General features: G+C 38.7%; 2 protein-coding genes across 2 annotated transcripts; one reads left to right on the forward strand and one right to left on the reverse strand.

Moving 5' to 3' along the window:
- The first annotated feature begins 7,624 nt into the window (after positions 1-7,624).
- tmem229a (transmembrane protein 229A) lies at positions 7,625-8,763 on the forward strand. The gene has a single exon (XM_053313777.1). It carries the CDS (start codon positions 7,672-7,674, stop codon positions 8,761-8,763), a length of 1,092 nt encoding a protein of 363 aa, XP_053169752.1. The 5' UTR covers positions 7,625-7,671.
- Positions 8,764-14,585: 5,822 nt separating this feature from the next.
- LOC128353088 (hyaluronidase PH-20-like) lies at positions 14,586-17,573 on the reverse strand. The gene is made up of 7 exons (XM_053313778.1): positions 17,358-17,573; positions 17,050-17,216; positions 16,811-16,979; positions 16,513-16,731; positions 16,264-16,422; positions 15,685-15,774; positions 14,586-15,023 (listed from the first exon to the last, which is right to left on the reverse strand). The coding sequence occupies exons 1-7, from the start codon at positions 17,571-17,573 to the stop codon at positions 14,586-14,588; spliced, it is 1,458 nt and encodes a 485-aa protein (XP_053169753.1).
- Between the last annotated feature and the right edge of the window lie 8,997 nt (positions 17,574-26,570).

Genomic DNA, 26,570 nt, shown 5'->3' on the forward strand with positions numbered 1-26,570 from the left:
GAGTTTTTGCTGTTGTTGTTTTACATTACATATCACAACAAATTAAAAAGAAATGTGTGCAATCTTCAGAAAATGCAGAAAAACTTTGACCATGAAAAAGGCTCAATTTCATCTATCTTTTAAACAAACAGAACAAAAGTCAAAAGGGTTTGTGTTACGCTCATTGACTCAGAAGAAATACAAATATAGGTATGAAGAGGGATAGAGGATGAGAATAAAAGGTTTGGCAGGTAACTGGGGGAGCTTGAGAGGTTACAACACTTCAGCTCTGTCCAGAATATAAAAGCTGCTGCTGAAAAGTAGTGGGAGATATTTTGCACTGAGGACGACATAAGCTGCATGTAGGGCAATAAATGAGGTAGGAGGTGGAAGGAGGGGGGGTGAAGGTTAGGTTGAGGTTGAAGAGACATACAAAAGGAGGAGGAGGTGGTGGTTAGAAGGTTATTTAAGATGACAAGGTTAAACAGAGGGTCACTGAAGGTTGCTGCGGAGAGGAGCGCAGAGAGGATGAGATGAAACCAGAGAGGAGGAGAGGATAAGTAGGAGAATGAGATGGGTGAAGAGGAGTGACGAAGGCACAGATTAATTATACGAGTTTATCCACTGGGACTTGCTCAGGAGAGTATAAGAGAAGAGAAGAGAAAGAGGAAGAGGAATAAGAAGAGAAGAGTTTCAGGAAAAAGAAATGAGAGGAGTAGAGAAGTACAGTTGAGCATTATCTAGGTTGTATTAAATGAATATATTATATTTTAAAATATTACAATCAGAGTTGGAGAGGATGTGGTTCATGAAATTTTACTGAAAGAGTGAGTGAGAGCAAGATGGGAGAGTCAGAAGTAAAGGAATTATCTTTGGTGAGGGGAGAGCTGAGGAGAGAAGGGTGAGGCTATAGGTGAGACACTACAAGTTGGGGTGTTGTGTTGCTGTGTGACTGGCTGTGCCCTGGAGGGTCCCTGGGTCGCATTGAATTCCTAATGAGGGAAGAACTGCAAACAAGAGCTTGAACTACTCCCGGGAATAGTGCAAACCTGCTATCGGGAAGACTGATCTTTATCCTCTCTTTATCCTCCCCCTCATTCCCCCATTCCAATCTCTGGAGGAAGTACAAATTCATGCACACACTCATATAAAAAGGGACACAAGCAATGGTAATATCTCAAGATCAAAAATGTACAAAACAAACAAGCTACATGTTTGAACACAAGTACAGAATGAGCTTAGTCGCACACAGACCATACACACAAACACACTACCCAACCCAAACCCAACCCTCACCTTACACAACCTGAGAGCATGAACCCAGCCGTCCATTCAATAATGGCTCAAATTGGAGGAAATGGCTTCTGAAATTACATTTTCGGGGGGGTTCTCATTGTAAGTGCATGACTGCAGATTCACATTCATTTCCTGTGGGACTCGGTCAAGCGTTGCATCAATCAAACATCACATGGCTTCATCTTACAGCCATTCACAACCTGTAATGAGACTAACGGCACATCTGATAAGATTTTTTTTCTGTGTGCAATTGAGGAGAGGCTGACAAGCACCTAATGTGATGAATCTGTTTTGTGCATTTACAAGAGCCTTTCAAGTGTACATGTCTACCAACCATCTCATCATGAAAGGCAGAGTGACAACAGGAGAAAAAGCTTCAACCCTCCATCGTTAACATTTAAATCAGCCATACTGACAAGTATACAGTAAAGGACTGCAAGGCTGTAATACACAAACATTAATGCTCAATGCTTATTCAGGCTGCACATTCAAAGGTCTGTTGAATTCACTGCATTGGCCAGTGACCATAATAAGAGTTATTATTAGCTTGGACATGACCGATTCTCACATTTAGCTTATTATGTTTCTGTGAATGAAAACAAAATTTCAGAGTCAGAGGGGCCCACCCAAGCCAGGAGAGACTGTGTCACACTGCTGCCATCTAGTGGTCATCCCACCCACAGTATCCCCTCATAATTAGTCTCTATACCAAACTTCTGATCCACAAATCTAAAACTCATCATTCAATAATATATTGATTATCCTTAATTAAACTTTCAAAAAGCAGAGAGAGTATTCTTTGTTTTACACTATTTGTTTATGGAGAAAAAACATTTACGCTTCACATGACTGTCTCATGTCTTAGCCATTAAAACAGGAGAATATAACAGCCATAATGATTTTAATGAATGTTATTGAATGTGTGAAGAATGTAACAACACAACAACAATAATATGGATCATATTGAAGTACCTACATTACACAGTATGTTGCCAGGTTCACAAAAAAAGTTGAAATATTTCTATTTTTGTATATTCAGAAAAATGTATGAAAGAAAGCTGTTTAGGGCATTTTTACTGCTCTCAAATGTAAAAATTGGTCAAATTTCAGGAGGGGTATTACTGCTGTATGTTCTGGTATTTAAGGTGGATGTTTGTCCAGACTTTTGACTGGTACAGCATGGAAACTGTTGCTAATCATGCAGCTACAGTATGATTGTAAGCTCCGGTGCAAGAAGATGTTACACTGGTGAAAATAATGTTTGTAGTAGAATAAATTATATCCTAACCAGGAGCTGACCAGGATGCACAAAATTAACAAAACATACCCAAGGAAAGAAAAAGTACAGACTGATAAGAATAAACTCAAAGTCTACAGTGTTTTAGCTGGTATTTCCAGAGATTCAAGCTCAAACGTTTCACCGAAGAATGGATGTAAGATAAGAGAAAGTAACAAATCTCTTGAATCTACAGGAATTTGCGTTGGAGGCATTGATGATCAGACAGAGTTTATCAATACAAAGAACAACAGAAAATGACATTAAGCACATGGGAAAAACGAGCAAGCTTCATTATTTGACTTCAGTGAAGAAGGATATTAAATATTCCACAGTTTGCCAGCTTCATTATAACTAACTCATTGTGCAATATCAAGTCTGGGAGTAATCTGAATAAATTAGAGTAATAAGACATGAGGATAGAATTGGGCTGTGGGGGGTCGCAGCACCCAAAGGGTTGCAAAATAATCTTGTGACATCCTCAGAGAATTTTACAGTGTAACATTTTTTTCTGAATAACAAATATCTATTATTACTTTGTTCTCAAGAAATCATGAATATTTGCCAGGATCTCTGACACGTGAAATCACAAAATGTAATTGATAGCACACAGTAATACAAAAGAATCCAATATATGAGGCAGCACTGATACCTTCTATCTCTGTTGCTGACTCAGAGTGGTTGTAGGGTGAAGCTGACTGGAATAATAATCCAAAACTCAAACATTATCTGTAAGGAAACTCATTTTTCTGTCTGATTCATAATCTGAATGCTTTGTCATATAGCAGTTTGTCTTTATGTGAAATATGGATTAATAAAATGTACTAAAATTGTTAATTTCCTATTCTAAGCCATAATTAAAGCCAATTTATAACTGAGTATGTTGGATTTAAAGGGAATGTATCATGCATATTTCCAGGTCTACAGTATATATTTATATTCTGGGGCTTTACTGGAATATCTTCGTATGATTTACATTTCTAAAATCTCCATATTTATCTTTATGCAGCCTGTCAGTTTAGCTTCTGTCTGGAATAGGACGTTTTAGCTCCTGTCTCTTTAATTACACCCACTGCACCCCCCTCACCCAATGATAGGGAGACTTCTTAAATACATCTGTGCACATTCAAGCCCAAATGCAAACCGGAAAATACGAGTGGGCGATACAAACAGCCTGTGGAAAAACCTTGGCAACAAAGGCTACCAATGAACAGCCATTTGTAGGCATGCACAAATTATCTGATATTATCTCTAAGGAGAAAAACATTGCAAACAAAGCATTCAGAGGAGGCTGGTGGCCTGTGCTTTTGAGTTTCAGGAAGTATTTTTACATGCAGTATGTTAACCTCAAGTGTTCTGTGTTCAACATCTCATCTGACATCTTAACAGTATAGAAATAGCAGAAAACCACAAGACACATGATATGTCTAGTTTATACTACAGCCAACTGTGAATCTTTAAGGCTTGGAGGACCTAAAACCTAATAAATGAATAATGAAAATAAGCCCTATTATTCAGTATTAAGTGAGATTGTGACATGTGTGCTGCCTGTATTGAGGTAATAATATCATTTGTTTACAGTAATTGTATTCAATCAAAACAAATGAGGCAATGAATTATTGATGTTTAAAGGCTATATTGTTGACATGCTGCATATGAAGAAAAATGGCCACTATTACTTGTGCACTTAGTAGAGGTGGAGATGTGCATGTATGGAAGAGCAGGTCATAATTCTGCCTTTGAACTGAGCGATTTGAAAATGTGTCTTGATTTTCCAACTCCGAATGGGCTGTGCTAGTTTTGGGTCACTGCAGGCAGGAGTTCATTCAGTGCTAGAAGTGACTCAGTTGGTTTTAAACCATGCAGAGACACACTGTTATCTCTGTGGCCCAGAAAGGCCACTGATATCTCCATTTCCTTTGAGTGCACGGACACAAACATACACACACAATCTCTCTCACACACTCACTAACTCACTCTCTCACACACTCACTCACACACACTCACACACACACACAGGCAGAAACAAAAGTGCACACAACCACAATTAGGGTACACAAAATTGCAGTCTACAGGGAACAGGTGGAGTTTACACAGGCTTGAGTAGGCTTGAGTTCAAGCAGAGCTAAACTGCACTGAACAGAGAAAAGCTGTGCAACGCAGAGCACAACAGTGAACAGATGACAAGACCAAAGACTGCAAAAATATCGACGTAGTCACCGTGACGTAATCCATTCGTTTGTGACCTACCCTTTAGCAAGTCGATCATCGCCATCTTGGGTTTTTGGAGCCAGAATAAGTAGTAGCCTAATAGTCTATTAGTAATAGAGGCAATTCCTTAACCAGAAGACAAGAGAGAGGGTGAAGCTAACCCTAACCCTCGCTTGGTTAGCGCAGAGCACAGAGCATTTAAAGTCTATGGTTAACTATGTGTGAAATTGCTCAAATTGCTTATGCTAATGCTAATTTTCGCTAGCGAAAAAAACTGTTTTAAAACCATTAAAACAAATTGTACTTACCAGAACAACTGCACATCCGACTCTTTAGAGGTAGTTGAACAACTCTTTCTAAGCAACCCAAATATAACTTAACTTTAATGAACTGAAAACATAATGTTAAATTGCGGCAGCCTGTGAATCAGGTTATACATATCAATTATACACAATACATTATGTAATCAACGTTATCGCTATGGTGGTAGTCAATCTCAAAGTTCCCACGCTAAAATGATCATCATGATTTATGGAATAAGACTTTAATCTAGCGACTGTGACAATAGATTAATTAGGAAAGTGTTTGCTGATGTAATAATTAAAGTGAGAAGTAGAGTCATTTTCTCATAGACTTCCATACAATCGGACCTTTTGCAACCAGTGGCGTTGCCACCTGCTGGTCATTAGACAGAATGCAGGTCAATTAAACATTGGTTTTACTTTTCAGACCATCATAAATTATGCATTTTAAGGCTGAATGAACATAAAGAAAGAGTTTAAGTTCACTTTTACAATCAGTTTTTATGTAAGACAATGTAGCAAGCAGCAGTATCTCAAGTGGTCCTTAAATATAATCTGCAATCGCTTATCTGTCCCTCTTCCCACCCAGTCCAGTCTTAAACAGGAAGAAATGCCTGAGGGCAACTGATGGACTGGCGCAGAAACAGAGACCGGGATAGAACCATAACACATACTGTATGCTGTCATATCAAACTCTGTGTGGTTACAAAATATTGCACCATTTTGCACACACTGTCTGGACTCACTTTATAGCCTCTGATGGAAATGTGGAAAATGGACTTCGTTCCCCTTGTTGAAAATGAGCCTTATCTACAGCAGTGATTCCAAACCTTGGAATCCCACAAGGGATCATTGTAAGGGGTTGCATAACGATAGGACATGATAGGAAAACAGAAAAACTAACATATTTCTGACCTTTCTTTTAAAACTGTATTTAATTTGAAATAATAGGAAGTTTTAATGAATCATGCACACACATTTATCATGCAAGACACTGCACTTTATGCATATAAAGTTCTTGTACCAGTCCGTGGCACAGAGCATTTCTGTGAGCTGCCAGTTTTCTTCTGCATATTCAAGCATGTGCATACTCTCCTGCCAGCTTCCTTCTTGTGTGCACTTTTTGTCTGTGCTCTTGCACAATATTGTTATCTCTACTGAGCGTATCTAACACTTGTAATTATAGTTAATACAATGTCCCTCTACATTTTCTTAATCTTCATCAGGATATTAGATTTGTTATTTTGTTTTTCTAGAGCAGATGTTGATTTAGAATCAAATTACTGTACTTGTTCGTCATCAATTATAATGGATATTGTTCTGTTGGTGGCTGATAAATACCCTTAATGTCTCACTGAAACAAGAATACATATGAAATTTGTTTATGTATTATCTCTGCTATGAAATTTAAGCAGTTGCAAAGGGTTGAAGCACAAGAGAAAACAGTCAGAGATATCATGATTGCTGTACATCCTCTTCCTTCAGTACAAGAGTGAATTCTCTTTCACTTCAATTACATTTTAACATAAGATTAATGATATAATATCTATCTATATCCATCTATCTTCCTTTAGTCACACAGGCCAGGGTGTGGATTTGACATAAATTAAAGTATCTTATATTTAAAAAGCCGTCAGCCATAATAGTTTTACTACTACAGTCTGAGTCTATCATAACAGCTGAATTATCTGTTTTAATTATAATTGATGACTCGTAATTAAACAGCGTGAAATCGTCGCAGACTGACATGGGGTCGAAACGTCCTGTCTCCACCACAACTGCATACCGCTTCCTGCTTCATATGCTGCCTTCAAATACTGTTGGAAATTTAGGTATCTTATAATTACTACGGAAGGCACCAACTGGACAAGAAGCACAAGAAACATCATTTGCATTCACACTTGCTATTTGGGCTAATCTGAGCAAATTATTGCATGACAGTCATCTGCATATTGCATATATACCCTGCTGCAAATAACTACTGCCACATTTTACAATTTATATCAGAAGCAACTTATGGTTTGAAAATCCACTTTTTTTATATGAAAACATTTTCACATCCAAATTATTGAGATGTTATTTAGGAAGCGGCCGAACTGTGTCAACTGGGCTATTTGTTAAATGCTGTGCTTTCATTTTGACTCATTTATATCCAAACATCAGTGATGATGTGCTATTCCTCTGGTGAACAGCTGGTGAAGGTATGAGCCTAACAAATGTAGTACCCACAAAGGCAGTGGAAAAGATGACTACTGGCAAGTGGACATACATGTCAACAATGCAATATTTAAAGTGTTTAAAAAATTGTTTCCAACGAATTAAATGCCCTCAACAGTTGTTTTTAGACCTCAAGGACCCACATAAATATTATGGTTAAAAACATTGAAGGTTCAAGAGAGCTTATTTTGTTTACAAGAAACCTCTAGTGAACACATAAACGCGACATAAATTGTATAAACAAAGTCGGATTTTTTCGGGGGGCACTTGAAGGCAGCATCCGCTCGGTACAGTTGTAGGAGATGCAGGCAGACGCTGCGGAACACACAGAGAACAATGTGTATGTGTGCATTAAGGACAACTCAGTCTCTCCACACAAAGTAAATTATTATGGCTGGCCGGTTGCGAGACGGTCCTCGCAACAGTTCAGCAGACTCCGTCGGTGGCCTTAAAACGACGCGGATGCCCCGACAGCCAGAACCGCATAGAGAGCGCGAGGACACGGCGGAGTCACTGCAGGAACTGCCGCGATGGATGCGGCTTTACTTCTACGGGATGCACGGCGTGACTCTGGATGTCCTGCTGTCATCGGTTCAAGGGGTTTTAAATGATCGGGACCCCAAACTGGTTGGGTTTTCCTCTCCGTATCTTTGCATCATGCATTCACTGACCCACTTCGCCCTGGAAAAGATTTACTCTCAGAAGAGGTGTTTTCGAGGTCGGCCTGTGGTGTTTCATCTTGTTTTCTATCCGTCTGTCTACATCGGGCTGCAGATTCTGATCGGGAACATCAACACGCTGACCGAGCAGGTGAGGATGATATCGGGGACGCAGCTGGCAGTGCACTACATCCTGGCTCTGTATTTCGCTCATGTGTTTCATAGAGGGTTTTCCAGGCTGCAGTATCACACCTCCTGCCCCGGCACAGACCCCCAGAGCAAGCCCGGCCCGGAGCAGAGTGCACCTGCTCGGGGGCCTCTTCACAGCCTGCCCGGATTTGTGCGGTTCTTGTTTTTCGGGATGCATGGCTTCCTAGACGAGGTGGTTTTCACCTCAATATTCAACCTGGTGGAGAAGTCGGACCGGAGCCTCAGTGGGCACACGTCCCTGTGGTCTTTCCTGATGTACGGTAGCTGCAGCTTCGTAGTGGAAAAGCTCTACCTTTACCTGCACTTCAGCAGAGGCTGGGGGATGCTGTGGAGGCTCCCCATCTACATCTGTTTTATCTACACCTGGGAGTTCTCCTGGGGTCTGGTCCTGAGGCAGTTTGACGCCTGCTCCTGGGATTATTCCCATTATCCTCATAACTTCATGGGACTGATCACCCTCCTTTACCTGCCAGGCTGGGTTTGTCTGAGTCTCTATCAGGACGTGCTGTCTAATGTCCTGCTGAGGATCAAGTGCACCAAAGATGTGACTGATTTGAGTGAGGAGATTGGAGAAGTCAATGGACAAGTCGAATCTAACAAAAAAATACTTTAAGTCTTTTTTATGTTATTTTTAATACTTGGGGAAAGTGTGGTCCACAAAAAGGATGTAGGTTTCACTTTTGTTCAAATTTAGAGAGTGGGTGTATTTTCCAATATGATAAAAGAGAGTTAAATGTTTGTCATTAAGTCTTAGAAGTAAAATGGTATGTTAAACTAATGGGACAATGTTTGGCCTTTCAACTCAAGTCATGATATAAATAAGTCTGTAGGTGTGTTTTACCTGCTGCAGCTAAAGTTTATCCTTTGTCCATGCACATATCAAAGTATGATTTACTTTGATTTTGACAGGAAAGCAGCATATGTTACCATGACAACAGATGCTGAATGTTGCATATAGGAGTCTGGACACTTCTTACTATTATGCATTTCCCTGCAATGCCAATATTTCTGGGGCCAGTAATGAAGGTAAAACACAACTAAGGACCTTGATTGTTTACCTAACCCATTTAAATTCTATATACTTACTGCCATTTTTATCTATCTGATGTAAATTGTAATATACCAGTTTTACAAATCTTTAATGACTTTGGAAGTGTGAAAATATTGAGTTTTCTAATGACTGCACTGGCAGTATTTGCCATCTTCTACGTTACTCTAGTTTGAATTGGATCGATTGTGTCATTCACTTGTTCATTAGCATGTTTTAACTAGCTCATATCTGCATGATAAACATTAAAAATAGCAACAACAACAAAATACAAATAAAATAAAAACAGCTGGAAGGTTTTGGTTTGAAATAGTCATGGTTCAGGTATGGTTCACCAAAATCCACATATTGCTGCCCTAAAAGTCAGTATTTTCAAGACAAAGAAGATATAATGGCAACAAAAATGCAAGCAACCAGTTTTTAAGATGATTGTTTTAATTGTTAATGTGACATTTTCACCCACATTGTGAATATGACCCTGAATAATGCATGACAACTATTAGAGTAGTAGAGAGAAACCCAGTGAATATGTAGCAAGAGAAAACCTGTCTGCTGAGCAGATATGAGGGGCCGAATGAGATTTTACTGTGAATCTTTCATGAACCAAACATTACTTTGCTGGAGTGCCTTCCTGTCGAAAACTGAGCTAACTTGACTCAAGTGAAACAAGGCTCAGCGTCCAAGGAGCTCCTATTTTTATCTGGAAGTGCTACAGTTGTGGGAGTCATAGCCCAACAACACCTATTTGAAGCACAGCACGCCTTTGTTTAATATTACTATAAAAAAATATTTTAACCTTGATCACTAATGACAAGATTTTAGTCAATGTGACTGAATTATTTCAATTCATCATCAGCAATGAGAAAAAAGATGAGTTTGGCTCCTAAATGATCAGTTTTTCATCTCCACTGAAAAGATTAAATGAAATAATGAACACTAATACAAATTCAAAACAGGAAATTATATTTAAGCTAAATTTACAACTAAAGCTGTTAAAAGTTACACATTTCTATGTCCGACAAGATGGGTTTCATCCTCATTGACATTATTTAATGTCTGTTTAATTCAAGTGCATTGTGCTTTCTGTGTTATTCAGTCACTATGATATTCCCTTCTTTGGCCCTGTAGCAAAATAATTAGTCACACATTTGCCAAACACTACGTCCCAGTTTTGCAATATATATTTTTAACTGCACTTTATACGACTTTGTTATATCTCCATCAAGCAGACATAATTAATTTGAATCTATGAGTCAAATTAAGTAGGAAAAGCATTAAACATCCCCCATGCAATTCCCACTGTGTGCACTGTGCTGTTCTGACACTCAAATTGGCTTGAAATTGCCTTACAAAAACACCAATCTAAGTACCTCGCACTGTGAATATTCAAATGGTGGTAAATCTTGACAAACCTTCCTACTTTAGAAGTCATTTAGTTTTTTGTCACCAGCTATCATTTTGAGTTTGTGTTTTAAAGTAAGCAGCTGATGAACTGATGGATGGATGTTTCACTCCCAGAGTAGCATTTTAACTTGGTGCTTGAATCAATCCTGTCATTCATGAAGCTGCCCCTTGACTATTTCTTGAGAATTAGAAAACCTTTTAGTCACACCTCTAAACTAAGATGAATTGAATTAAATTACTGTAGGAATGAATAGCATTTTTTTTTAGATAAGCTTGTGATTATGTTTAAACGGATGGACTCATTTCTGGCACCGTGCCGAGAAAAGTAATGTTTATTTGCTCTTGTATGTTGTTGAACTGACACTGAAAAATAATTCACATAATTTAATTATATAATATATTTCTTAACATGTGAGAAACTATTCTTCTTATGTCTGTGGGCAGTTTATCAAATTGAATTTTGGTCATGCATATTTAGAAAGATAATTGGCACAAATGCTATATCTTGTGAATTGCTTTATAATTTAAACAAGTGTCAATGTTTATTTCAAATTCATGTGAAATGATATCAAACTGAGAGTGAACAGTCCTACCTGCGACTGGTGTGTTTTTGATTTGGCAGCTACAACAAGGTTTTTCAGCAGTTTCATTTTCTAAATCATAATTACTGGAGTGAGAGACAATGAACTGAAGATGTTCCATGGCCGTGAAACTGTATTTTAATCAAACTTTTACCTTTGTGCTGATGTGTTATTCATCAATTTGAAAAAAAGACCAAACTGCTTTTTACACGGTATGAAAGGTTGATTTAAGTTTTTAAAAAAATAATAATAATAAGTGGCTGACTTGCAATGGCATGTACTGTACAACTTAACTTTTAATAAATCTGAAAGATCCCTTTGACACGACTGCCTTTCCTTTATGTCTTTACTTTTATATTTACAAGTACTATTTACATGATTCACAAAAGTTCTGGGAAATGATGTTTCACACTACACAATATTATTTGGCCTCTTCATAAAACACAAGAACAGTCCAGGTAAGAACAATTTTAAAGGTGAAGTCAGCAGGCAAGCAGGGAGGGAGAGGGAGATTGTGCTTCTTTTTATTTATTTATTTAGTGCCCTGCAGGTTTCAGCTCTGTGAAAACATTTACTATCATAGGCTATAATTATATTTTTTTAAAAGTCTTGACTATTTTCAGGCTGAAAAACACTGACTTAAGACTGTAGGCAGCAGTTCCTGATCTACTTGTGTCTGTGCTTGTACACGTCTTACATCATATGTGTTATACAAGTCTTGGCATGGTTCAGCTTTATGTCCTCAAAGTTCATTTCTATGTCAGTCAGAGCACAAACTAGTTCCTGGTGTTGACACAAAGGTTGTATTTTATCTCTTGTTACAGCTTCAACATCAAGATAGTGTGATGAGATTAAACAAAGTCAACACGACACAAGGAACCAAGAAACTTTTAAGTTTGAGCTTGTTTCAGTCCTGAACTTGTAAAGGAAAGTTTAATAGTGCCTTCTGCTGCAGTTTAATATGGGCTTGCTTGTTTGTGTGTGCGTGGGTGTGTGTGTGTGTGGTTAGCTAGTTGCATGGTTAAGTATGTGTCATACGGAAGTGAAATGGTAGATATTTTTTGCAATGTGTAATAATGGCTTCACGTACAGGGTTTAATTTCCTGATGTCATAACAGTGACAATCGTGTGATAACCGAAGTTTAAAACAGTCTCTTTCTCATTATACCACCTTCATTGATCATTGTGAGACAAGCAAAAACAGATATATCCAGACACACCTCACATACTTCACACCCAGAGGATACAATGAATACACCAATGACCTCCAGTATCTGTTGACAACACCACAATGGGAATACCATGCACTAACCTCTCCATAAAGACTCATTAGCACCCTCAAAAAGAGGAAGTATGCTACTGCTGGTTACAAACATGTAAAAACATTATTTCATACAGATGAAAACAGGAAGTGAGATATTATCCTGTGTAATGCATCACTACTCCAGTACCTGAAAAACTGGACAGTGTAGGTTGGACAGTCCCTCTTTATGTTTACCAGTGTTATGTTTCACATTCATGTACAGTATGTACTGTATATTAAACTTGAAATGAAATAAAAAATGCCTGCTTTTAGATCACATCCCTATATTTATATTGTGCATAAAAAATACATTTCTTTGTATTCCTATATCAAAATCCAATCATGTTTTCTTCCTGTTAGATAAAATGTGAAATGTGCTTATGTAGGCTTGAACCAACCGATTTCATCCAATATTATCATGACAGCCATCAATCAATCAATCTTGAACTTGTGAAACAGAGGCAGAGCTAAGATGTCTTTTGACACAACCACTTTTCAACATTCAAGTCAAAATGGTAAATGCTGGGTAGGATGGGCCAGAGGGACAAACTCCCTCTGGCCCAGTGGTTAGGGTGGTTAAAGTTAGGGTTAAGGTTAATGTTAGGGTTAGCTAAAAGTTAGCATAAATCTTGCAAGAGTTTCTCAAATTATCCCTCTGGCCCATTCAATATAGCACCAACCCAACCTAAATCCTCCCAATGTTATTATCCCGTTTCACTTGGAAATACATCATGATACAGACATAAAATACTCTAGAAATGCTGTTTCACCTGGACTTTAATGAATCCTAACTACTAATATCATATATAATATCAAAGCAGTTATTCATAGCTACAAACTGACGGAGAATTGTCACGCAACTTTGTAGTGTTAGCTACACCACATTTGAGCTCTTTTTCTAAACTTGTTTGGAGTTTACAGCTGCATATTTTACACTATACTATCCCTCTACCTCTGCTCTTGTCAAATCTGTTTGCAGCAAAACAAACAGCACCTAGCACCTGCTCAATACTAAACAGCACAACAACAGAGTACTCTATTAGCTGGTCAAACATCAAGCAAGCTAAGGACCAAGCTATTTGTCCCAGGAATTGAAAAGAGAGCAGTAAGAAAATTAGATATTAAATTCTTCAGGTGTCCAGAAACACTACTCCAAATCAATGTTAATGATGTTCTATGTCTTCTGGATGTGTAAGTAGGAAACTGTTTGCACACAAGTAAACCACAACAACTTCACATGGTACTAAAATGTCAGGCAGGAATCTGTCAGCTCGTTGTGGGGTTTTTCTGCCTCCCATTGGCCAAAAAAATCTGCTTATGCCTTGTTAAATACCCACTGCCCTCACAGGTGTTATCGCTATAATTCACAATGAAGTTGTTTTGGGCCTATGCTGCAATTTATGTAACGTCCACGTGTCATAAAGGACATTTTGACAGGGTGCTGGTATTGTGCATGCTTTCACACTGTCATGAACAGGGCACAGTCATTGCTAATGATTTCAGTAAAACCTGCACTTTTCCTTCTATGACAAGTCATAATGACCGCTGTGAAAAAGACCTGTCAAGCACAGCAGGTACACGTTACTGAGAAGAGCTCTAATCAGGCATATTAAGTGAGAACACCTGTGGGGGTGCACCAGCAGTGTGTAGGAGTGAGCATCCTTTTCATCTGATAATGTGCCAACAATATTCTTCCTTTTAAATAGAATAATAATGTAGCACTATTACTTAAAATGAATTAAATTAAGTAAATAAAACAGACTTCACATTTTCAACTGTGTTTTTAAACTCTTCATTCACTTAATATCTGTTTTCCTCTTTGGGAAGTTGAACGTGGATATCACAAAGCTGTTGCTCCCTGCCTCTTTTCATTTATTTACATAAACAGTCAAATCATATACAAATGTCCAGAGGGAAATATTATCATACCTATTATCATACCTAATGCTTAGCACAGAGTTTGTTAGTTTAGATTTGTTCTGAGATGGAGGCCCTGCTCTTCATTATCAGTGATTAGTCAGTCGTCATAATGAAGGCTTAGGTTAGAGAAAAAGGAAACATTTAAACACCAAAAATGTTGCACTATATTATCTAAACTTTTAAAGTATTTCTATATTACCCTTAGCAATACTGGCCTGTTGTGTATCATCCAACACAGCTTCATTAACTTCATTTAGAGTGTAAGCCTTTCGCTGCAACCCTTGTTGGACACTAAATATCAGGGCCTTAGCTAGCTCTCTATATGTCCTGGGAGTGCAGTTCAGTCCTTGGTAGCATTGACAGGTAAACCTCTTACTGAAAGTCTTCAGGTCTGTGAAAGTAGGTCTCCCTAGTACAAGGTAGCGGCTCTGCACATGTATGACTTTGAAATTCTCAGGGTTTAGGTGGAGGTAGTGGCTGGAGTTGTAGTTTTTTCGGACACAGCGGCCATTCCCCTGGCACAGGAAGTTGCTGCAGAGCTGGGCAGCTGCCGTCACGTTGGTGATGTAAGGATTGAGGGTGGAGGAGAGGTAGGATGAGAAGGCTGTACAAGAGGTCTGAGTAGAGAGGAAAGTGAATGGAAGGAGTTCAATATATTAGAGAATGTGCTTATTGACTTTGATGCAGAGACATTAAAAGATTGAAACCATTCTTACGGTTAGCTTAGTTTAGCATAAAGACTGACAACAGGTTTAAACAGCTGGCTTGGCTTCTTGAATCCATAAAGAACTTGTGACCTTCCGGGTGTTGAACTGAGCCAAGCTAGCTGTTTCCCCCTGCTTCCGCTCTCTATGCAAAGCTAAGCTAATTGTATACTGGAGCCTTACGTATATGGACATAAGCCTTCAAGGCATTGGAGTTGTCTAACTTGAAAGAAAACAAATATTTCCCAACATGTAAAACTATTTAGGTAGGAAAAATGGATACACCAAACATTTAAATATAAAATAACAACTTATTGCACTGAATAATACACAATAAAGACATTTTTAAAAGTGAATTGTTCGCTAAGTTGAATATACATGGTGCAGACTCTTTCAGAAGATATGCAGTGAATGTCACTATCATCACACTAATCTTGGCTTCCCTGCCGTGGCTATTGTTGTAGTACCAACCACCACAATCCATCAGTAGGTTTTGAGAGAGGAGAGGAGTAGACTCACATATCATCTAACTGAACTCTTTGTCGCCCAGTGGGGGTCAGAGGTGTGATGTTACCTGGTCATCATAGTCTGCACTGGCCCCCCACAGCACAGTGCCAGATGCTCCCATTGCTGCACTCTCCCCGATGGTGCTGACCAGATCCCCCTGAACATAAAAAAGGTTAATTTATACCTCTGTAAACTTGTGCAGAAACAGCCACTGGTGTTCACAAATGAGGCAAACATAAATAGTCTAATGTATGCATGTGCAGTGCACAGACGTTTACACTGTTATTTTTTTTCGCAGAAATTACATCCATCATGAGGTGAGAAGAGAGGATACAGATCACACACTAAGGTGAAGGTTACCACGTCCTTAGCAGGGTGTTGTTACACCAAGAAACCAAACTCCTCTTAAAACTGGACCTGGAAACACCTCACCGCTGGGATGAAGAAGTAACCTAAGAAGAATCTAATCTAGTCAAGTGTGTGGTCACTCCATAATGAGTTTTGAGATTGTGGGTTTACTCATTCAGTAAAATTAGTGAGAGTGGTTAGCATTGATCCCTTGGCATGGCTGGGTGCCTTATACATAGAAGGTGCATCAAACAAATCAATATTTAAATATATTTACCTGTGAGTACTTCTCATTTACCTGACTAAGGAAGCGTCTATTCCGATCAACGAAGACAGGTCGAGTGTAAACGAACACAGGCGCAGTGCCAGTTCTACTGGGCGAGGCAGACACCCTCAAAGCTTCCTGGACTTGGTTCCTGACCATCAGAGCGGCTTTGACACTGTCCCCCAGAGAGAACTGTGGCAGTGCAAGGAGGCAAGAAAAAAAATTAGCCTAAGGAATGCCCATGTTTAAAAAGAGCAGCATTATTCTACAATCCTAACCAACCTGCAGGTAAACAGATGGGAAGAGGGCAGTGCTGGACTCCCACAACCAGAGCAGCTCATCATTCTGCCTCCTCACCTTCTTAGAGCAGCGGCCTGTGTAGTCTGGCTTCTCCCAGCCATAGTTGTAGCAGTTAGGAAACAGGTAGAAGCCCCAGAGATAGTTAGGTCTCATAGCTCTTCCCACTGCCAGCATCCCTGACATGAGATTTCTCGCTGCCATCTAAAGAGGATCCAGATCATCATTAATGATTCACCACCAGGAACTATATTATTACTTTCTATCTTCAGTTTGTTCTGACCTGGAACTGTTGTTTGGCTTTTTCTGTGGCCTGCTGCACTGTGAGGGAGCGATTTGCCTGCATAATGCGGGTCACAGATAATTTTTGGTATACTCTTTTAGTGCCCCAGTTTCTATCCCACAGGGGGCGCCATTCCTCCCAGTCTATCACAGCTAAGCCCTGGGATGTCCTGGAAAGATAGTAGAATGAAGAGGAGGATCAAAATCAACATGTTATTGTCACATGTTTTAAATACTCACTTGGATGGGATGTAGTAGTTAATATCTGCTCTGGCCTTGTTCAGACTGGCTTTCAGGTTACCTCCCTGTGGAATGCCACCATTGAACTGCTTCTTACTAGCAAGGTCTACGTGTGGGTAAAGACCCAGTCGATCTGTATAAAACAGAGACAGGAACTGGCCTGGAACCTACAGCAGAAACACAATATTAGTCTGCATGTGTAGCATGAGGCTTAACGGAGGAGACGACATTGACAGCATGTGATTTGTATCCATTGATTTAATTGTAAAGAAAACGGTTTGTCTCAGTTTCCAACAAAATCGCCTTACCTTAGCAGGTGTGGCCACTCCTTTAAAGGGTGAGGTGTCCAGCAAGATGTTGTGCTTGTTACAAACCCGATCAGGGATGTTCCAACTAACAGTGAAGGGCTGGTTCTCAAACAGTGGACCTGTGGTGTGGGGGAGAGGTGGAGGTGGAGGAGGTAATCGTGGCTGGTAAGAGTTTGTAGCTACTGGGGGTGCCGATGGGGTTTTCAGGATAGGCATGTGTGAAATTTTGGTGAATGGAGGTGGTGATGTTTCAGATGTTAAAGGCAAGAATGTTGCAGGAGTAGAAGATGTTGTAGGAGGAGTGGGTGAAGCAGTTTGAGAAGGAAATGTTAACTTGTTGTGATGCAGAAGTGTGTTGGTGAATGTATGAGGTTTAGCAGGATGAAGAGAAGCTGGATACAGGCATGTTTTGGACCAAGGTGATAGAAATTTATTGTGCAACATAGATTTGAAAGGAGGAGTCAGACATTTGCAGGGGTGAAGGAGCACCCTGGGAATATTAAGGAAAATTCGTTTTAGGGATTGAAGAGTAGGGCCAGATATGTAGGAACACCGAACTACATTGGGACTCAGTGAGCCTTTTCTGCCAAATTGGAGGAAAACAGATTTTGAAGCTGTGGGTAAGGTTATGAGGAGGTCTGTGGCAGCTGTTATATTGAAAAGTGGCACTGGCATTGTGGAGGAAGCTGACACTGATTTGAAGGGATACAGAGCTGTAACAGAGGTTTTTGACACAGATATTGGGGTGATGGTGGAGGTGGATGATTTTAAGATGGAAGGAGTGATAAAAGTTAGAGAAATGGTTGACATGTTTGGGTTAATAACAGGAGGGTTCATGGCTTTTGGTGTTCTCAGGACAGATATTGAAAGAACAGGCCAGACAGAGAAGGTGAAAGCGGTAAAGATAAAGAGAGGCAGAGGTGGGAGGACTGACGAGGTAAGTGAAAGAAGCAGCAGCAGAAAGCTTCTACTCTTCTGTGTGACTGAAACCATCCTTCCCTCTGGCTGAAGAAAAACAAGCAAAAACAAACACAGCCCATCAAACAAAAAGAAAGATCCTTCTTTTCGCACACCCTTTTAAAGATGTTTGTTGTATACAAAGAAAGAATTAACCTATGGCCCTAAAATTGAACCACAAGAGTCTGATGTTGTTTCTACTTGTTAACTGGCATATATTTAATCTATTACAAGCACTGTATAATACTAAAATATGTAACAAAGTCAATTTACTGAAGATAGGGTATTATCAGTTTGTGCCAGCCTTATTTCCACACAACTAAACTTTACAGGCTCCTCTTTATTCTGCTCAGCTGTCAGCTCTGACCTGACATTTTCACTCATGCAATCCCAAGTCTTTTCTTGTTTAGCCAAATCTGACATCTGACAGTTTTCTCAGATGACTCCAACACACTCCCACTATTTCAAATCTAGCCTGCCAGACTAGCTTGATTTGATCACTTTTACTCTCCTTGACTTGCCAAACAATATAAAAAACAAACCTAAACCAGAAGCTTGATATCCATGATGTGAACTGATCAATCCTATGTAGGCATTCCCAAATCATAACCCTAACCCAAAAACTAAAAATTAAGAGACTGTGTAAAAAGACACAATACCTGGACATGCCTTCAGTGGAACCCCATCATTATTAGATGTGTTGATTTGTTCCCTGGAGCACAGAAAGTGAGAATATCCTAACTAAACTGTCACTGTCACTGTCTGATATAGGTAGGACAGATGACAGAGAGAGAAAGGGGAGGAGAAGTACGGTGGGCAGAGCTGAATACAAGGATGCACTCTGCTCTCTATTGTTTGTCTCGGAAAAACATCTTATTTTGATTGACCCGTGCCAAGTTTAACTTGGAGCAGAGGAGGAAGGCACACCTGGGTGTGAGGTTATGGAGTGTGCAATGTCACAGTTTTGCACACTGAGTAAGGCACTAGTATGGCATTTAGACCATTATCACACTGGTGGTGCTTGTCTCCTGTGATGGGGTAAACAAATGTTTACAACTGTGTAAATAAAGGACAACTGGGGTTACATTTCTTTTTCTCCCAATATCTGACAACTACACATACAAATGAGGCCATCCCCTGTGAACTCTAGACAGCTTGTGTGTGAGTAACATTCACTGTATTTGGCTGTGAGTGTTTTGGGGTCAACACTCAGACAGATTAAATCAGTGTTTTTCACCAGAAGATGACATGTTGAGAGAAAAAAAAGCTCATTGGTGTCGCACAAACACCCATTTTGCGAGAGCAGGTGGTTCATCGGGTCCAGCACCACCTGTTTTGATGCAATATTTATCAAGTAATGCAATGTGCAGCATGTTTCAAACTGTATTTTCTCAGCCATCAGGAAATGGAAATATAAAATATAAAAGCTAAATAACTCTTACACTGGGTGGCAGATTGACCTGGTTGAAAAAACATATGCTATCAGTCAACAGCCAACATGCTTATATTCTCTCCTGCAGTCAGGAGGATGGATTGAGACATAGATGGATTTACCAATTATTAATAGTTATAACAATAACTGAAATATTAATAATATTAATAATAATAATTTTCTCCTCTACATCCTACGACTATAATTGGAGAGTCGTGAACCACATGAGGAAAAGATTCCAACCCACCCACCACCCAAATCGTTCCAACCCCCCCCCCCCCCCCCCCCCCCCCCCTTGTATTCCCACCCCCGTTCGGCAAGTTATTCAAGACATCAAATTAACCTATAACAAAATTCGTAAAGTGGATTAAAAAAAAAAAGAAAGAAAGAAAGAAAGACAGAGAAAAGAAAAGAAAAGAAAAGAAAAGAAAAGAAAAGAAAAGAAAAGAAAAGAAAAGAAAAAAGATGAATAAAGCAGAAACAAAAGAGGGAGAACTACAATCTAATTTGTAATCAAGCATCCGATTCCTCCACAAAGACTAGAAAAAGCTTCCATGTCAAATGGAATTTGGATATAAATCCTCTCATGGCGTATCTAATCTTTTCTAGTTACTAGTAATTGTACATACATTGGACTTGTGTTTACCTTGTAAGTACTGTATGTATTTACATACTCTGCTCAGACACATGTAATGTGCCATTTGGTGGTGGTTACTTCACAAGTTAGTGACACAGTGTGAACACTGGGGCCTTGACCCTATTAGTTGTTTTTAAGAGAATGGTTTGTGTGTATGTGTCTGTGTGTAGTGTAGACTCTGTCTGTATAGCATGATTTCATGATTTGACCTTACAGTTTTTAATGATGCACGTTAAAACACTCAATTACACTCAGCTTGTTGCTCAAACTTCAGATATACTCTTGTTCATGCTCCAACCTTTCTCAATGTTTTCAAGCTTTTTCTGCATGGTAAAAACAACAAATTGTTCCCTTCCTGATATATTTATATATACATTTCAATGTACTCCACTTCCTTTTGTGATTTTTAAAGCAGTTGATACCTGCATGAATTCAGACATATATGTTGTTAACTTAAACATTGTCCTAGTGATTATTATGTCTCTAGTCAGAAAGGAGTTTTCTCATGACTCTAAGGGGGTCCAATGTGTTCACTGTTGGTGACTTATAATGTTGCTGTTTTCTCTTTTTCTTTTTTTAAAATCATTTTATGATAAGAAACATTTGTTTCTACTGATAGGATCAGCTTATAAAAAATTGCAAATGTAACTTTTAGGATCAGTCACAAGGTGGCATAACATGCTCTGTCCAAGAAACAGCAGCACTGGAATAAGAAGACCTGCACATGCTGCACACATCGTAGGCCAGATTAGATTAGATTATTTTAGATTAGTTTAGATTATTTTAGATTAGTTTAGATTATTTTAGATTATTTTAGATTAGATTAGATTAAAACTAGCATTTCCTTCAGGTGCAGAGCAGTACAGCACAGCGGATGCAGCATTCAGTGCAAAAGTTACTTTGTATCATCCACATGATATACAATTTAAAATATACAAAACAATGAAAAGTGCAAGACATCCACATGCAAATCCATTTATGGGTTCCTTTAAATTCCTTGAGAACAGAGGATTTGTCTTTAAACTGCCACTATGCAGAGGTTTGGTACAAAGGCTCTGTAAAAATGAAAATCAAAGACAAAAGTGTTTTATATACTTTTTATACTGAAGTACTCTGCAATCAGCCGATAAATTAAAGGTCTAAAGCTGCTCAGGTACAGCATGGTTTATGGACAAAGCCACGTGAGAATTCCTTATTCCTGAGCATTCATAAATATTTATCACTGAATAAGGTTTTAAAGGCCAATATATTATTATGTTTTATTGTTTTTATTACTAATATTATATGTAAACTTTGAGTGCCACTGGACTGCTGCCTGGATGAGTACATGATTTATTTCCAGTGTTCAAAAGTCACCCTGATCATATTCTGGTTTTGATAATTGCACTAACACTAACTAAATAACTTTTACTTTTGCAGTAGTAAGTACGTCTTAATGGTCAGTATCAAGTGTGACAGGAGATGTAAGCAGACAGACACACACAGAGCACAAGGCCGTAGCAACATGCACTACACTACAGCACTTTACACACATACACTGTGCTAACACACACACACACACACACCTCTGCATGCATTTGAGCATTATAGTAAGAGTGTCAATATATTGAAGTTGTTATATTATTTTCATATAGCCTTGAACTGTTGCATTGTTTAATCTGCTGAGTATACGGGAAATTACTGTGATGATTAAAGGGAACTATGTTGCACTAATTAATAAGGGTTTTTATAAGTGATAAGAAGCGAATGCTTGCATTGTCTTAGCCAGAGTCACACCACTGTACCAAAAGAGAAACACAATGTAACTTGAAGTGGAAAAGTACAGAGAGTGAAAAGATGACCTTTAATGTGTTTTCAGCAAGTATGAGAAAGGAGGATGTTTGTCTCTTAACAGTTGTGTTTCAGGTTGGGCTCTAAGGCGTCACAACAACGGATGGAGTCAGATATTACGAGGAGAATGAATGACACGTCTTGAGCCAATCAGAAGAGGACGCCGCCTTGCGTTACACCTATTCCTCTGTACGCTTTAAAACACTGGGTCAGGGAAGAGATAGTTAGTCAGACTTCGTGAACTGATGAACACTCTGTTGCTTGTCAGGGATACTATAAATCAGACCCAGAGCTTTGTAATATTGCACATTCTACTGGTGTTAAAATACAACTGATTGTTTTGAACTAAAATGCTTCTCCTCTTATTTCATTAAAAGAATATGCGAGGACAAACTGACAAACTCCTCAACAATATCTACAAATTGTGTCCTGCAGCTCCATTGTTAAGAAACACTTTGATAATCTCTCTAACAGATGGGCAGAAACTGTGTTTCACCCTCATTATTGTCATAGTTGTAAGCAGGCATCATTATGCAGAAAAGCACAGGATGTATTTTGTGTTTTGGACAAAACAGTCAAATGTAACTTGATACAGTAAGCAATGTGCTAACTGCACCAGGCAGTATCAGTGGTATAATATTTAGTGTAATGCTGCCATCTTGTGGTTAAAATTTAAAAAGAAGAAGGTTAAAGTTTTGGCAAATGTGTTTCAGATTTCACTCTATTCTGCTGTTGATTGTCCTAATACCTTAATATGCAACAACATGGTAAGATGTAAAGTAATAACAACAGAATAGCAGAGGGTGTAATTGAGTGGACCAAAGCAATTGCTTTACATTTATTTATACACCTCTCACAGATTGCATTTGCCTGTACACTGTGAGCAGTTTCATTGTGAAAAAGTGCAAAAGTGTGATGTTTCCCAGCCAAAGTATTTAACACATTTGCAGTTGTATTACCTGAGTGACAATCAACACTTGAATCTTGAATCTTGAATCTTGAATCTCTAAAAAAGTAAAAACTTGTGATGTCTTTTTATTTAATTATTTTCTTATTTCTAGTCTTGGTAATCATTCCACAACTTCTCAGATTCACCTCAGGACTCAGGACAGTTGAAAAGCATTGGTTTAGTCTAATTATTTCCTCACATTATCACTGTGTGTGTAACAAAACCAAGCTGTTCCTGGCTGTGTATCAGTCTTCTTAACTGTGAATCAGTATGTAGATATAAAAATAATAAAGTTTATTTATGCAGCACTTTTCAAAACCAATGCCACAAACTAAGATTAATGTATGTGTGTATATATATGTGTGTGTGTGTTTGTGTGTGTGTGTGGATATGTACTCCAAGCAACCGCCAAGCAAAATGCCACCATTGGCAAACCAAAGTACCTGCCTGTTTATAGCTGGCCTTGTCTTGATATTTCCAAAATCCACATTGTATTACATGCCGAGGAGATGTGGAAAGGCCAACTTTATGAAATATTCATACAGAAGCCTGTAGGGGATGTCTTCTTCCAGGATCCAAAATATAATATTCATGTTGTCCTCTTCCCTCCTCTCATAACCTCAATCTTCTTTTGTTGAGGAAAGTGGGTCAAATGAATGTTTCACAAGGGTAGCCCCAGAAGGTGTGTCTACTACACTTGCCTAAATAACCTCCAAAAAACATGCTACATTAATACACGGATAATGCAATGTTTTCCCATTCCCAACATTCATATTCAGGACTGTAAAGAGTCCTTAGCTCACACATTCCTCTCAGCTTAATCAGAGATGTCAATTGGGTATCTTACACAAGTAACAAGCAAGTATTTTTTGTCAATTCAGTCCTCAGTTGTGTGAGTATGTGCATACCAAACAATATTAGCTATCAGTATCATTGAATTTGAATGAATAGAGCATCTGTATCAAGCTCAGTGGGTGAAGGGATAACACATTTATCTCCTGACTCCTGACTACCAACTTACTTTATGACGGACTTTGGACATTTTGGGGAAAGTTCAGGGAAACAACTTTCTTAAATCAAAAGGAACTGAATCCACCTAAGTTCTCTTTTATTCAGAAGAATGGAAACTGTGGCACTGTTACTGGCATTTAGGGTTTCTGTACCATTGTGATCAACCAGTTCACGTCATCATTATTGTGTTGAAAAATCAGACAAATTCCCAGCATAAACAGTAGATGAGCTGCTTCTCATTAATATTATGCTGGTGGCCTCTCACCTAAATTCTCCATCTCCCTTTGTCTTTCAAATTTGCCCTGTCAGCTCTCTCTCCCCACTCCGTCATCTACTTTTTCCCCCCTTTCTACCATGCCTTCTCTAATGCTCATTCACTGTTTTAAAATGCCAATCTGCCTCTACCTTTCTCCCTGCAAAGACATAAGTGCTCATAAAACCACTTACTCAGGATGAGTCATTTCTAACACATGCTATACCTTGCTAAAGAAAGGCTAGGTGGAGCAGTGCAGAGTTTCCTGGGGTGTTTTGCCTCCCGTCAGTCAGGTTTTTCAAGTTCCACAAGAATCTGTCAAAGTGCAGAGAACGAGGTTTCACTGACTGGAAGCACTCTAATATTAAAGAGCCTGTGCAGCATGTTGAGTTTACGCTCATATTCAGGTTTTGTGAAAAGGTTAAAAGCATAGATAAGGATTAGATTCAGCCATTAAGAAAGCGACATTCAATGTGATTCATCAGCAGTGACAGTAGAAAGGCATTTCATCTATATGCCGACACAATTAACGAGTACAGCAACTCATCCCTCATTGAAACAGTGTAACCTAACTCAGCTTTATTTACATCTTTTTATTCTCTTTATTTATCCTTCTGACATGACAATATCTGACAGTAAACCTAAATGTAGTAATATATCCTATAAAATGTAAAGCTCACTAGTCGGCGAATGATACAACAATACAAGGGCCTGTGTTTTCTCATCACAGTTATACTTTTCAGTTCAAGTGCTGATGACAAGAATATGATGTGCAAGGTTCAGTTGGTACAGGAAACTGTAGTACATGATGCATATAAAATAAAAAAATTATTGACAAACTAGCCACAATTGAAGATAAAGCCATATTCTCAACAGGTGTTAGGGTTAGAGTTAGCTGGTGACATTTTTTTGCTTGTCATCTGTGAAAGTTACACAGGTACTTTCTCTAACCTATACTGACCCAGTAAGAGAGGATAAGAGGCCTGAAGGTTTGGGACACTCTTCCAAAGTGCACTTTACATCCATGCCCACATGATCACATTCACATACAGTATGCATGTATATGCTTGGTGAGTGTACAAAGGTGCACAGTTTCACACACGTGTATACATGCACTGCAGGACTCTCCAATCAGGACCATGGAGAAAGAATAATGGCCTCATGATCAATACAAACAAATTTAAATGGACATCCAAATGAAACCTCTGACTGGCTACAATTTTAATGATATCTGTACTTGAATAATTTATCATGAGGTGACATTTCACACCAGTCTGATGGACGGTGTTTACATTATTTGGCAGCTGACAGCATCTACAGTGATGTAATCATATGTGATAATTGGGTCATAAAGATTATGACAGTCCTTATTTCAAGTCAAGCTCTTATGCAAATTAGACACATAGTAATATAACAAGACATTTGACTATATGAAGTGAGTTGCAGGTATGTGCACGTACCCTTACATACATCTTCACGTCAGGATACAAAGAAACAATATCACATGATATGTGGATAAAGATACAGGCCTGCTTTTGATATCTGACAGAAAACAACTGTATATGTGAGACTGTGCAAAGCATTTTAAAATAAAAAGTTTAAAATGTTTCTATAAGCTTTACAAATAAAGGCTATATAGCAAAATCACCTCTGGAGTGCAATTATCACAAGGGAAAGTCCTTTCTCTTTATAACTTTTTAAACACCGCAATTCTGCACTCAACAACACCTGAGCATGTTGCAAACTATCACAAAACACCCTCAGGCATATTATTAAAATAGGTATGCTGCCATGTATGCTGCTCTTGTTCAAGGCTATAATAGCCTTTAAATACATCTGTAAAGTGATGTTGTGTCTGATAATAGGGAAACAGGTGATAATATCTGATATGGAAATCTATGGTAAAGACTTAGTGCCATACATCGGGAACAATAGGGAAGCTGTATGTGGTCTGATTCTGTATAACCCCACTGAAATGTATACTTTGAAGCATATGTTGGCCTCGGTACTCCTACCCCTGGGGCTATGTATAGTAACTGGAGCAGTCTTAATTTTTACTTCACTCTGTCGTGGCACTATATTTAGTTTAATGCAATGAAAGGAAGTTTTGTTGTCCCAGATGCATTTAATTTCAAGAGGGCCAA

The sequence above is a fragment of the Scomber japonicus genome, chromosome 23, assembly GCF_027409825.1.
Source record: "Scomber japonicus isolate fScoJap1 chromosome 23, fScoJap1.pri, whole genome shotgun sequence".
NCBI classification, from domain to species: Eukaryota; Metazoa; Chordata; class Actinopteri; order Scombriformes; family Scombridae; genus Scomber; species Scomber japonicus.

Coding starts and splice junctions, on each gene's coding strand:
- LOC128353088 (XM_053313778.1), bottom strand. CDS start 17,573: ATGCCTATCCTGAAAACCCCATCGGCACCCCCAGTAGCTACAAACTCT. Junction 16,423..16,512: donor TCCCATCTGTTTACCTGCAG/GTTGGTTAGGAT, acceptor GCACTGCCACAG/TTCTCTCTGGGGGACAGTGT. Junction 15,775..16,263: donor ATAGACGCTTCCTTAGTCAG/GTAAATGAGAAG, acceptor TTTTATGTTCAG/GGGGATCTGGTCAGCACCAT.
- tmem229a (XM_053313777.1), top strand. CDS start 7,672: ATGGCTGGCCGGTTGCGAGACGGTCCTCGCAACAGTTCAGCAGACTCC.